Source organism: Bombina bombina, chromosome 1 (genome assembly GCF_027579735.1).
Source record: "Bombina bombina isolate aBomBom1 chromosome 1, aBomBom1.pri, whole genome shotgun sequence".
Classification (NCBI taxonomy): Eukaryota; Metazoa; Chordata; class Amphibia; order Anura; family Bombinatoridae; genus Bombina; species Bombina bombina.
Window position 1 is genome coordinate 55,776,302 of NC_069499.1, and position 14,205 is coordinate 55,790,506.

The 14,205-nt window shown below is 38.6% G+C and overlaps 1 protein-coding gene across 1 annotated transcript in view; it reads left to right on the forward strand.

Moving 5' to 3' along the window:
- The window catches only part of LOC128652826 (uncharacterized), a 59,156-nt gene extending 48,944 nt beyond the window's left edge, over positions 1-10,212 (forward strand). The window contains exons 8-11 of the mRNA XM_053705793.1: positions 9,375-9,472; positions 9,558-9,612; positions 9,734-9,831; positions 9,995-10,212. Of these exons, the coding sequence (XP_053561768.1) occupies positions 9,375-9,472; positions 9,558-9,612; positions 9,734-9,831; positions 9,995-10,212 (469 nt within the window). The remainder of the gene's footprint in view (positions 1-9,374; positions 9,473-9,557; positions 9,613-9,733; positions 9,832-9,994) is intronic.
- The last annotated feature ends 3,993 nt before the right edge of the window (positions 10,213-14,205 follow it).

Below are 14,205 nucleotides of genomic sequence, written 5' to 3' on the forward strand. Positions count from 1 at the left end.
GTGAGTGTCCCAACTTTCAAGATGGCGACTATAAGGACCATTATGCCTTTTGTTCAGCAAGGTCATTACATGTTAACAATAGTTGTACGGGACGCTTATCCTCACATTCCAATTCATTCAGACCACTTTCGGTTTCTGAGATCCTCTCTTCTCCTTGTAATAACATTTCCCATGCTCAATTAGCACTCTGCTGTAGTACCCATTGGGCCCCCCCTGGCTCATTGGGCCCCTGACAGGAGTCACCCCTGTCACCCCCTGATGGCGGCCCTGCTTCTATGCAAGCTTTACCAATTTGTCGCTTTTCCATTTGGTCTAGCGACAGCTCCAAGAATCTTTTCGAAGGTTCTCGGGGCCCTTCTATCTGCAATCAGAGAGCAGGGTATTGCATTGTTTTTCTTATTTGGACGATAAGCATTTAGCAGAATCTCACACAAATCAACTAGTGTTGTTTCTTCAAAGACATGGATGCAGGATCAATTTAGCTAAGAGTTTTCGTGATTCCTCAGGCAAGGGTCACCTTTTAAGGTTTCCAGATAAATTCAGTGTCCATGACTCTGTCTTTAAAAGCCAAGAGATGAATGAAGTTAGTTTTAGCCTGTCTAAACCTTCAGTCTCTATTATTCCCTTCAGTAGCTATGTGCAGGAAAGTTTTTAGGTTTCATGACTGCAGCATTGGACGCGATCCCCTTTGCTTGCTGAAACTATGGTGCAGGGATTATTCTCAGGTATCACAGTTGATATACTTAATTCCCAACACTCAACTTTCTCTGACTTGGTGGTTAGACCATCGTATTATTCAGGTATTATTCAGATGCTTTTATCCTTCTTTGTTCGTCCTTCCTGGACTGTATTCTTACGAATGCAAGTTTTACAGGTTGGGGAGCTGTCTGGGGTTTGCTGACAGCACAAAGGGTTTGGAAACCTCAAGAGGGGAGGTTACCAATCATCATTTTAGAACTCCGTGCTATTTTCAGAACTCTTCAGGCTTGGCCTCAATTTAAGAGAGAATGTTTCATTAGTTTTCAGACAATATCACAACTGTGGCATATTTCAATCATCAGGGAGGGGACTCACAGTCCTTTAGCGATTAAAAGAAGTATCTTGAATACTTTTTAGGGCAGAATTCAACTCCTGTCTAATTTCTGCAATTCATATCCCAGGTGTAGACAATTGGGAGGCAGATTATCTCAGACTTTACATCCAGGGGAGTGGTCTCTCCATTCAGATATGTTTTTTTCAGATTGTACAGATGTGGGGCCTTCCAGAAATAGTTCTGATGGCCTCTCATCTATGCAAGAAATTTCCCAGATACCTTTCCAGGTTCAGGGATCCTCAGGCGGAAATGGTGGATACATTAGCAGGTTCTTCTTTCAAGGGTGATCTCCAAGATCATAATGGAACAGTCTCATGTGTTTCTGGTAGCACTAGCATGGCCTCACAGGTTTTGGTAGGTGGATCTTGTCCAGATGTCTAGTTGCCAGCCTTGGCAACTTTCTCTAAGTCCAGACTTTCTGTCTCAAAGGCCGTTTTTCCTTCAGGATCTAAAATTGTTAAATTTGAAGGTATGGAATTTGAACGCTTAGTACTTAGTCATAGAGGTGTCTCTGACTCAGTGGTTAACACTATGTTACAGGCTCGTAAATCTGTTTCAAGAAAGATTTATTATAGGGTTTGGAAAACCTATATTTCATGGTGTTCGTTTCATAAATTCTCTTGGCATTCTTTTAGAATTCCTAGAATTTTATAATTTCTTCAGGATGGTTTGCATAAGGTTTTGTCTGCAAGTACTTTAAAGGGACAAATCTTTGCTCTTTCTGTTTTATTTCATAGAAAGATTGCTAAACTTCCTGATATTCACTGTTTTGTTCAGGCTTTGGTTCGTATCAAACCTGTTATTAAATTAATTTCTCCTCCTTGGAGTCTTAATTTGGTTTTAAGGATTTTGCAGGCTCCACCTTTTTGAGCCTATGCATTTTTTGGATATTAAACTACTTTCTTGGAAAGTGTTGTTTCTTTTGGCTATCTCTTCTGCTAGAAGAGTTTCCGAGTTATCAGCTCTCTCTTGTGTCTGATTTTCCATCAAGATAAAGCTGTTTTGCGGACTTCATTCAAATTTCTTCCTAAAGTTGTGAATTCTATCAACAACATTAGTAGGGAAATTGTTGTTCCTTCTTTGTGTCTTAAGCCTAAGAATTCTCTGGAAAGATCTTTACATTCTTTGGATTTCAGAAAGACTTCTAGTCCATTTGTTGCTTTTTTTTTCTGGTTCCAGGAAAGGTCAGAAAGCCTTTGCCATTTATTTGGCATCTTGGTTAAAGCTTTTTGATTCACAAAGCTTATTTGGAGGCAGGGCAGTCTACGCCTCAGAGAATTACAGCTCATTCTACTAGCTTCGGTTAATTAGATTTGCAAAACAGCAACTTGGCTTTCTTTGCATACAATTTCAAAATGTTTCCATTTTTATGTATTTGTTTCTTTTTGAAGCTGTCTTTGGTAGAAAAGTTCTTCAGGCAGCTGACTGTTTGATTCCACTGCTTATGATTTAAGTTTTTTTGTAGTTTTTAAGAAAAACTTAATTATTGTTTGGATTTAATTTCTCAGCGGAATTAGCTGTTATTTTATCCCTCCCTGTCTAGTGACTCTTCTGTGGACTTCCACATCTTGGGTATTTTATCCCATATGTCACTAGCTCATGGACTCTTGCCACTTACATGAAAGAAAACATAATTTATGTAAGAACTTACCTGAGACCCACTCTTTTTTGTGATGGCTATGCTATTTTTGTTTAAAAGCACAATATTTTTCCCAGTTCCCCTTTTTGTATGCTTTTTTAAACCTCACTACTTGGCTATTTGTTAAACTGAGGAATGAGTGTGGTGGGTGGTGTATTTATAGGCATTTTGAGGTTTGGAAAACTGTGCCCCCTCCTGGTAGGAATGTATATCCCATAATTCACTAGCTCATGGAATCTTACCACTATGAAAGAAATGAATTTATCAGGTAAGTTTTTACATAAATTATGTTTTTTAAATACACAAATAGATGCTTTTTTATCATCTTTATGTGTTGATGTTTTTATGTAAACATTCATTGATGTTCTATTTAAGTACACACCATAATAGGTGAAATAATTACTTAATAATGACTTAATATCTATACAAGAAAAGAAAAGATATTTGTCCAAATTCACCTATACCACCTTAAGACACAATTTCTATGAAACTCTGTGATCCTCCTTGTGACGAACCAAGGTTAACCAACCCTGCGCCAGTCACTTGTTGGTACAAAAAGGGTTCTCAGACTCCTTCTACTGTCACTAATTTGTCACAATCTAGCCACACCAGGCAAGCTTGTGATTTAGTTCAGTGGTTGCATGTGTTAACAACACTCTCTAGTCTGTACTAGACTTAAAAGAAATGCCCTAAACTCCCCTTAATGCCACCCACACTAAACTAACTATGCTGCCACCACTTATGACTTATTAAAGGGAAAATCCTAAGGAAAAACCCAGACTTACACATTAACTCTCAGAATACAATTTAGCAGAAAATAACCTAAAATATACAGTTCTAACACTCCAGTCCTTTCAGTAATGTGGTTCAATTATTAGACAAAGGCCAAAGCTTAATAAAGGAATTATTTATTATGCCAAAAATATTATACACAATGCATTATTAATAAAAAGTTGTTACAAATAAAATTACGCACAGCAAACAGGTTAAAATAAAGAAGAGAATAGACACCATATACTGTACTAGTCTTTGGAATCTGTTACCAGAGAGATGTCATGAAGCAATTGGGTCCTTACTCTGTGTTGTTACAGCCTCCCTTGTAAGAATTACAATTTCATTGTTAAAACACAAGATTCTTATACATATTTTCCAGAGATCAAGTTGCCTGACCACACCCCCCTGGGCAGGGGCTAAACAACCCCCCTATCTTTTATGACCTTCAATAAACTCTAACCGCTAGATTTGGAGTTTTGTCGGTAACGACCCGAAAAACTAACGCCGGCTTTTTTCTGGCCGCACCATAAAAAATAACTCTGGTATTGAGAGTCCACAGAATGGCTGCGTTAGGCTCCAAAAAAGGAGCGTAGAGCATATTTAACGCAGCTTCAACTCTCGATACCAGAGTTGCTTACGCAAGCGGCCAGCCTCAAAAACGTGCTCGTGCACGATTCCCCCATAGAAAACAATGGGGCTGTTTGAGCTGAAAAAAAACCAAACACCTGCAAAAAAGCCGCGTTCAGCTCCTAACGCAGCCCCATTGTTTGCTATGCGGTAACCCTTCCTACGTCTGCACTTAACACTCTAACATGTACCCCGAGTCTAAACACCCCTAACCTTACACTTATTAACCCCTAATCTGCCGCTCCGTAAACCGCCGCTACTTACATTATCCCTATGTACCCCTAATCTGCTTCCCTAACATCGCCGACCCCTATATTGTATTTATCAACCCCTAATCTGCCCCCCACAACGTCGCCTCCACCTGCCTACACTTATTAACCCCTAATCTGCCGAGCGGACCTGAGCGCTACTATAATAAAGTTATTAACCCCTAATCCGCCTCACTAACCCTATAATAAATAGTATTAACCCCTAATCTGCCCTCCCTAACATCGCCGACACCTAACTTCAATTATTAACCCCTAATCTGCCGACTGGAGCTCACCGCTACTCTAATAAATGTATTAACCCCTAAAGCTAAGTCTAACCCTAACACTAACACCCCCCTAAGTTAAATATAATTTACATCTAACGAAATTAATTTACTCTTATTAAATAAATTATTCCTATTTAAAGATAAATACTTACCTGTAAAATAAATCCTAATATAGCTACAATATAAATTATAATTATATTATAGCTATTTTAGGATTTATATTTATTTTACAGGTAACTGTATTTATTTTAACCAGGTACAATAGCTATTAAATAGTTAAGAACTATTTAATAGCTAAAATAGTTAAAATAATTACAAAATTACCTGTAAAATAAATACTTACCTAAGTTACAATTAAACCTAACACTACACTATCAATAAATTAATTAAATACAATTCCTACAAATAAACTAGCTAAAGTACAAAAAATAAAAAAGAACTAAGTTACAAAAAATAAAAAAATATTTACAAACATAAGAAAAATATTACAACAATTTTAAACTAATTACACCTACTCTAAGCCCCCTAATAAAATAACAAAGCCCCCCAAAATAAAAAAAGACCCTACCCTATTCTAAATTACTAAAGTTCAAAGCTCTTTAACCTTACCAGCCCTGAACAGGGCCCTTTGCGGGGCATGCCCCAAGAAGTTCAGCTCTCTTGCCTGTAAAAAAAAAACATACAATACCCCCCCCCCCCAACATTACAACCCACCACCCACATACCCCTAATCTAACCCAAACCCCCCTTAAATAAACCTAACACTAAGCCCCTGAAGATCTTCCTACCTTATCTTCACCCTGCCAGGTTCACCGATCCGTCCTGAAGAGCTCCTCCGATGTCCAGATCCAAGCCCAAGCGGGGGGCTGAAGAGGTCCATGATCCGGCTGAAGTCTTCATCCAAGCGGGAGCTGAAGAGGTCCATGATCCGGATGAAGTCTTCATCCAAGCGGGAGCTGAAGAGGTCCATGATCCGGATGAAGTCTTCTATCAACTGCATCTTCAATCTTCTTTCTTCCGGATCCATCTTGCAGACCTCCGACGCCGAACATCCTCTTCTCCCGACGCCTACTAGCCGAATGACGGTTCCTTTAAGGGACGTCATCCAAGATGGCGTCCCTCGAATTCCGATTGGCTGATAGGATTCTATCAGCCAATCGGAATTAAGGTAGGAATATTCTGATTGGCTGATGGAATCAGCCAATCAGAATCAAGTTCAATCCGATTGGCTGATCCAATCAGCCAATCAGATTGAGCTCGCATTCTATTGGCTGTTCCGATCAGAATATTCCTACCTTAATTCCGATTGGATGATAGAATCCTATCAGCCAATGGGAATTCGAGGGACGCCATCTTGGATGACGTCCCTTAAAGGAACCGTCATTCGGCTAGTAGGCGTCGGGAGAAGAGGATGTTCCGCGTCGGAGGTCTGCAAGATGGATCCGGAAGAAAGAAGATTGAAGATGCAGTTGATAGAAGACTTCATCCGGATCATGGACCTCTTCAGCTCCCGCTTGGATGAAGACTTCATCCGGATCATGGACCTCTTCAGCTCCCGCTTGGATGAAGACTTCAGCCGGATCATGGACCTCTTCAGCCTCCCGCTTGGGCTTGGATCAGGACATCGGAGGAGCTCTTCAGGACGGATCGGTGAACCTGGCAGGGTGAAGATAAGGTAGGAAGATCTTCAGGGGCTTAGTGTTAGGTTTATTTAAGGGGGGTTTGGGTTAGATTAGGGGTATGTGGGTGGTGGGTTGTAATGTTGGGGGGGGGTATTGTATGTTTTTTTTTACAGGCAAAAGAGCTGAACTTCTTGGGGCATGCCCCGCAAAGGGCCCTGTTCAGGGCTGGTAAGGTTAAAGAGCTTTGAACTTTAGTAATTTAGAATAGGGTAGGGCATTTTTTTATTTTAGGGGGCTTTGTTATTTTATTAGGGGGCTTAAAGTAGGTGTAATTAGTTTAAAATTGTTGTAATATTTTTCTTATGTTTGTAAATATTTTTTATTTTTTGTAACTTAGTTCTTTTTTATTTTTTGTACTTTAGCTAGTTTATTTAATTGTATTTATTTGTAGGAATTGTATTTAATTAATTTATTGATAGTGTAGTGTAAGGTTAATTGTAGGTAATTGTAGGTAGTTTATTTAATTAATTTATTGATAGTGTAGTGTTAGGTTTAATTGTAACTTAGGTTAGTATTTATTTTACAGGTAATTTTGTAATTATTTTAACTATTTTAGCTATTAAATAGTTCTTAACTATTTAATAGCTTTTGTACCTGGTTAAAATAAATACAAAGTTACCTGTAAAATAAATATAAATCCTAAAATAGCTATAATATAATTATAATTTATATTGTAGCTATATTAGGATTTATTTTACAGGTAAGTATTTATCTTTAAATAGGAATAATTTATTTAATAAGAGTTAATTAATTTCGTTAGATGTAAATTATATTTAACTTAGGGGGGTGTTAGTGTTAGGGTTAGACTTAGCTTTAGGGGTTAATACATTTATTAGAGTAGCGGTGAGCTCCAGTCGGCAGATTAGGGGTTAATAATTGAAGTTAGGTGTCGGCAATGTTAGGGAGGGCAGATTAGGGGTTAATACTATTTATTATAGGGTTAGTGAGGCGGATTAGGGGTTAATAACTTTATTATAGTAGCGCTCAGGTCCGCTCGGCAGATTAGGGGTTAATAAGTGTAGGCAGGTGGATGCGACGTTGAGGGGGGCAGATTAGGGGTTAATAAATATAATATAGGGGTTGGCGGTGTTAGGGGCAGCAGATTAGGGGTACATAAGGATAACGTAGGTGGCGGCGCTTTGCGGTCGGCAGATTAGGGGTTAATAAGTGTAGGCAGATGGAGGCGACGTTGAGGGGGGCAGATTAGGGGTTAATAAATATAATACAGGGGTCGGCGGTGTTAGGGGGAGCAGATTAGGCGTACATAAGGATAACGTAGGTGGCGGTCGGCAGATTAGGGGTTAAAAAATTTTATTCGAGTGTCGGCGATGTGGGGGGACCTCGGTTTAGGGGTACATAGGTAGTTTATGCGTGTTAGTGTACTTTAGAGTACAGTAGTTAAGAGCTTTATAAACCGGCGTTAGCCCAGAAAGCTCTTAACTACTGACTTTTTTCCTGCGGCTGGAGTTTTGTCGTTAGATGTCTAACGCTCACTTCAGAAACGACTCTAAATACCGGAGTTAGAAAAATCCCATTGAAAAGATAGGATACGCAGTTGACATAAGGGGATCTGCGGTATGGAAAAGTCGCGGCTGAAAAGTGAGCGTTAGACCCTATTTTGAGTGACTCCAAATACCGGCGGTAGCGTTAGGAGCCTCTAACGCTGGTTTTCACGGCTAACGCCAAACTCCAAATCTAGGTCTAAGTCTTTGCCTGAAATTATAGAACCCATTATAATTTCTGCTAGATACATCCATTTTCATCTAGACCAAAAGGCCAATCTCTTATTTACATTGTGAGAATCAATTTGAAGCCAAATATGACATGGTTGCCATTTTCCCTTCATTTAATGTCATAACATGTTTTAAACACATATCTACATTGTACCAATGTCCTTTTATTGACCTCATCAGGATATGGGGAAGAAGCACTGTTTTGTGTCATGCCCTCTGCTGACATTTTGAGCCATAGAGGCCTCTTCTGTGTATACTACAAAGTATTTATGAGGCTCCTGGCACTTCAAAGAAAACGCAAACAAACCCAGGACACAGTTTTTAAAAAAAACAAATGTTTGTTAGCTCACAGGCTAAACAGAATTAACCCCTTAGCAGCTAAATCCTGAGGTATTCGTGACACACCTTAAAGTTTTTGAACAGTGCCAACCAATCACAATGACATATAGGATATAAAAGGAGTAATCCTAACACAGTAAGGAATCTTGATAAAGCCCTAAGTGGGCAAAATGCATTGAAGCACTGTGGGATGTCATTGTGAACCCTAAACTTCTTTGTTTGTCAAGGTCGGATTCTATCATAGATTTAACAGCTTGTAAACAGAAGGGACCGAGATTGTGCCAATCGGAAGACACAGATCGGTCACGTCCTAGCACGCGCACCAGTAAAGTGAACGGAGGAGCAGGTAACCTACACACGGAAGACTGTGGTAAGGTAAATTAATAGCGGTTCACCCTAAGTAATCTGCAACTAGTCGCAACAATAATATATTTACATTTTATGTGGATACGTTAAATTCGGCTGATACAGCTCTCCTGGATAACGCTAAAGCATTCCAATAAGGAACTTTGCAACTTGACTCTTCTAGACTACATATATATACTTTGTGGAGACTAAATACTTAGGCAATTGATTGCTGAAGAATTAAGGTAGTTTCTATATTTGGGACAAAGGTGTTTTTAAAAGTAAAGGAATCCACACTTTTTTTATACTGTTCAATTTTTCAAACTTGCTTCATTAAGGGAGACGTCCCTGAAATGTATATGTGATATATTATATGATATGATTATGTGGATACTATTTCGATAATTGCACATTAAATATTGTTTTTATTTTAACAAAAACATAGTATCATTTTAAGGAGAATACTAACGTATATAGTGTCGGCTGTATAAGCGCCCTTTTTTAATTTTGAATTCTACACTTTATAAAATCTTTCTCACACTATTACTTGCACCTCTGTTCTTTCACAGCTTTTAACCATACGTTGCTTTCCTATCTCCTACTGCAGTCACAGTGCCACATTGCTGGGCAATCGTGTTGTGATATTTGGAGGACGGCGGTCTCCATCTCCAATCTATTTTAATGATGTTTACATCCTTGATCTAGGTTAGTTTATATCCTTTCTCTGTTCCCTAAATTCCACCCACATGTAAAGTTTTTTATTTTTTGTTTTGTTATTCTGGATCCACAGGTTATATGGAGTTTATTCCACTTCCAGATACGTCTAACAAACCTTCCCCACGATGGTAAGAGAGCCTGCCTAATTGTAACATTGTACCTATATATTCCGTGTGTGAATCTACACTTGGTATAGTATATTAGGACTGTAGCCCTTTTTTTGTTTTCTTTATTTTTTCTCTCTTCTAGTTTCCATGTTTCAATGCGGGTGTCTGAACACAAACTGCTGATTCATGGCGGCTGCTCTACTCTTGGTGCACTGAAAGATGCTTTTATCCTTAATGTGGGTGAGTGATATTTACCAATGTTCTAATTAGACCACAATTTATGATGGCCTCGTAAAAAAACGGGCAATCTACATTGTAAACTCTGCTTCTGGTAAAGTTTACTCTTCCCTCTACCTAGTTTGTTGCTTTCATTTTGGGCTGATATACAATGTTCTTTATTTAGATAACTCTTCCTGGAGCTCAATTAAGTTTGGGGACACCCTTCAGCCACCCCGTGCTGGTCACACTTTGTTGAACCTCTGCGCCTGCTCACTGACTGACTCTGACAAGGAGAAGGGAAGATCTCGGGGCCAATGTAGTGTCCTCCTTATCGGCGGTTCTGATGGCTCTGGTAACTTTTATAACGACACTTTGAAAATTCAGTTGGCCTTGACTGAATGACCCCAAAATTTGTAATATAGAGAGACATTAAGGGATCTGAGCTCAACTGCAAACGTTCTTTGGTACTATCATCTGAGCTACGTGACAATGTCTTTGGAATGTTTCATTATTTATTTATTTTTTACTATTGGCCTTTGGCACTTAGTGTGGATTCTTTTTACATTTTGTTAAATCCTTCAAAATCCCAAAGGTTTTTCAACTGGATACAATAGAAATGAAGCGCTATGCTGTCTCGTCACTTTGTGCGCACTTATGACAGCATGGTCTGGGTGAATGAAGTAAATGCAATACACAGGCTCTGCTGTATCAAAACAATTTAACATTGATAAATGTATATATTGTCCTCCTTGTCAGACTGAAGTGATAATTTTCAATGTATATTTCACAGGTGCTGCAACTATTAGTTCTGATAAAGCAGGTATTAAACTGAGCAAAGCTATTTTTTGAGGCCTGTGCATTCGGCAGCTTTGTTAACTGCCTAATGCAGAAGAAGTCGGCCCCTCACAGCCTTCAGTTATTTTCAGAGATGGATTTATTCTTGTGAAAGTAAAACACCCTAAGATCTATGCAAATCCAAATCTTAATGTGTTGCATTGTCACAAGACAAAATCTGCCTCCAACGAGAGCTAAAGACTGCGAGCGGCCGCCTTCTTCCATATTTGGCAGCTTATTTTTAATTTGGTTCTTTTCTGCCCCTGTACTTTGTTCTCTGATAAGGTTAGCTTTGCCATACACAAATCTATTACACTTAAATGACCAGAAAACCGCTTTCAAATAAATGCATTATTGTAATTGCTCTTTTTATTAAGATGGTTAAACAACCCTTTATGATTGTGCAATATTTGTATTAAAATTTTGTATCATTTTGTAGGCAATGAATTTTTTCATTGTGTTCGATCACCCTTCCTTTTCATTCAAGGGTCCATTGTCCAGTGAACTCAAGCCATTAAGGATCTGCCGTTCAGGTGCACTGTCACATAAAAAATTAGCGCTGCGGAATCTGTTGGCGCTCTACAAATAACTGATAATAATAAATAGTGAGATTGCATTGATGTTCACAAAAGAAAATGATAAAGCTGCAATTTGTAAAAACGACTACCAACAGAAAAAAGGAAATGCTAGTTCATGTGTGCCATATAGATACAATTTTGCTCTCTCCCATAGAGTTATGCAGGAACCAGCATTAATTGGCTAAAATGCAAGTTTGTAAATAGCACAGAGTTAAGAGGCAGTTTGCAGAGGCTTAGATACAGGTAATCACAGAAGTAAAAAAGTACATTAATTCTAAGTGTTGGTTATGCAAAATTGGGGAATGGATAATAAAGGGATTATCCATCTTTCAGAGGAGTGGTGAGAGTCCACGTTCCATTACTCCTTGGAATTACTATTCCTGGCCACTAGGAAGAGGCAAAGATTCCAAAATTCCAAGAGCTTTATAAAACCCCTCCCACCTTACTGGTAATCAGTCTTGTGTTTGTCTCTGCTAGAGGAAGGTGAAGAATGAAGGTGCTTCTGATCTTCTGTGTGACAGGTTCTCTGTGAGGTCCATTTCCCCTCAGAAATGCATTGGGGGTATGGAGAAGTGGCACAATTACTACCCTATGGGAGTTAGTCACAAGCCTTCCACAGATGTTGCAGGGACCTGTCCTTAGCCTCCTCCTGTTGGGTCATTGGTATACACCTATTCTACTGGTTTGGCTATCTACCGGATCCTGGTTAGAAGATGTCCAGTAGTTGGATGCCTATGGGTACATATTTTTATTTAGCCTATTGGGCTATGTAGTGTGTGCACTATTGTACTCTGTAGCCTGGGGACAGTATTTATTATGTGTTGGTTTTGTATTAATTCTATTATTTTATAAGGCTCTATTCCCCTTTACATTTTTTGTGTGCGTTTTCTTTTGTCAGTACTTGTCAGCTCAGTGAGTTTGTGCATGACGGCTTGTCTGCATGTTGGTTTCAGGGGTTTGCGCCCGTCGGCGAGTCAAGAGAGGGCAGTTTTTCTTTTTGCTGTACTTTTTTATTTTTAGCCACGCTGTTTGTTCAGATTCTTAGTGAGCTCTGTTCTTACCCACATTATTTAATCTTTTTGGTGTTGGGTAAGCACTTATTAGCCTTGCTATTTTTTTTTTATGCTTTTTGCATGAAAGGGGTACTTTTTTCCCCACTTGCTTCATTGCTCTTTTTAGGGAGTTATAGCCTTATTGTTTTGTTTTTCTACATTTTGTAGTTTTCACCAATTATGGAGCCTTCTGTATCTGTCTCTGACACCTCTTTAGACGCTAATTCCTCAGAACAAATTAGCTTCTCCACACAGGGAGCTAAACGTCTGACACACTTCTCAGTGAAATATGATCCTGGCTACCAGGAGATTGTTTCTCAGTGAAGTGTGTAAGTTTAGTCCGGTAGGGGAAGAGAGTAAGAAGCTGCACATTATTTATAGGAGGAGGTTGTAGACAGACATAGCTGGATAGTTTTAGTCCGTTCTTTGAGGAATTCCTGTCAATCACATGATCAAGAAAACTGGCGATCGAAGAGCCTTAACCGGCATTTAGGGAATTGTCAGACGTAGAAATAGTCTCAAAATCTGTTCTTTCATCAGGATTTCAAGTTTTTAAGCTTGATGGTTCTGAGATTGAACGGTTAGTGTATGGTTTATGCCTTTTCCTAGTTTTCTATTAGAAATCCTAGAATTCTGTATATGCTTTTTGTTTGGATTTATCCGCCAGTTCTTTGAAAGGTCAGTTTTCGTTTCTTTCTGGGGGGGATTTCACAGGAAGATTAAAGGGACATAATACTCATATGTTAAATCACTTGAAACTGATGCAGTATAACTGTAAAATGCTGACAGGAAAATATCACCTGAGCATCTCTATGTAAAAAAGGAAGATATTTTACCTCACAATCTCAGCTCAGCAGCAGAGTAAATTCTGTGTAAAAAGTTATACTCAGCTGTTGTCCACCTGCAGGTAACAAAAAAAAAGAAACGAACTGCAGTCAATCAGCATCAGCAGTGCTGAGGTCATGAACTCTTTTACTGTGATCTCATGAGATTTGACTTAACTCCCATGAGATTTCATTGTAAACTTCCTTACACTGAATAGGGAAATAAGATGAGTGTGCACGTAAGCTCGTTCCTTCCACTGTCCCGGGACAGACATACTGATTTGTTGCTTAGATGTCCTTTACAATGGGATGTGGCTACTGAGAAACTTTTGAGGTAATATATCTTTCTTTTTTACATAGAGATGTTCAGGTCATATTTTCTAGTCAGCTTTTTACAGCTATACTGCATCACTTTCAAGTGTTTAAACATTTGGGTATTATGGCCCTTTAATCTACGTTTCATTTTATGTTTTTGGCAATTGCTTATGTTAGGAGAGTTTCTGAGTTGTTCTCTCTCTTGTGTCTTTTTTCTTATCTTGCTTTGCTTTTTTATCAGAATAAGGCAGTTTTGAGCACTATTTAGATTTTTTGCCTAAAGTGGTATCTTCAGACAATATAAGTTGGAAATGGTTGTATTTTCTTCTTTTTCTTTTAATATTTTTATGGAGAGGATTCTCCATAATTTAACTTTGTAGTTTTTTTTCTGAATGCTATATAGGATTTCAGATAATCCTTTAGTCTGTTCTTTCTGGAAAAGTAGTCCACAAGACACCACCCTGTTATTTTTTTCTGATAGTTTTTGCACCTTTTTTTTTTGCTCTTATTTTTTTTCCTACCTTTTTTGCTTGGCTATACCTCAGACTGATTAACATTGAGGTGGTAGGTGTGGTTTTATAGAGCTCTTAGGATTTGGGAATCTTTGCCTCCTCCTAGTGGCCGGAAAAAGTAATCCCCAGGAATAAGTCATTCCCAGGAGGTTATGGACTCTCACCACAATGAAAGAAATTAATTTATCTGGTAAGCATAAATAGTTTTTTAAACAATAACAATTTTCAGGTAGACTGTCCCTTTAAGTACCTCCTTTTCGAAAATTAGAAATTGGGAGGT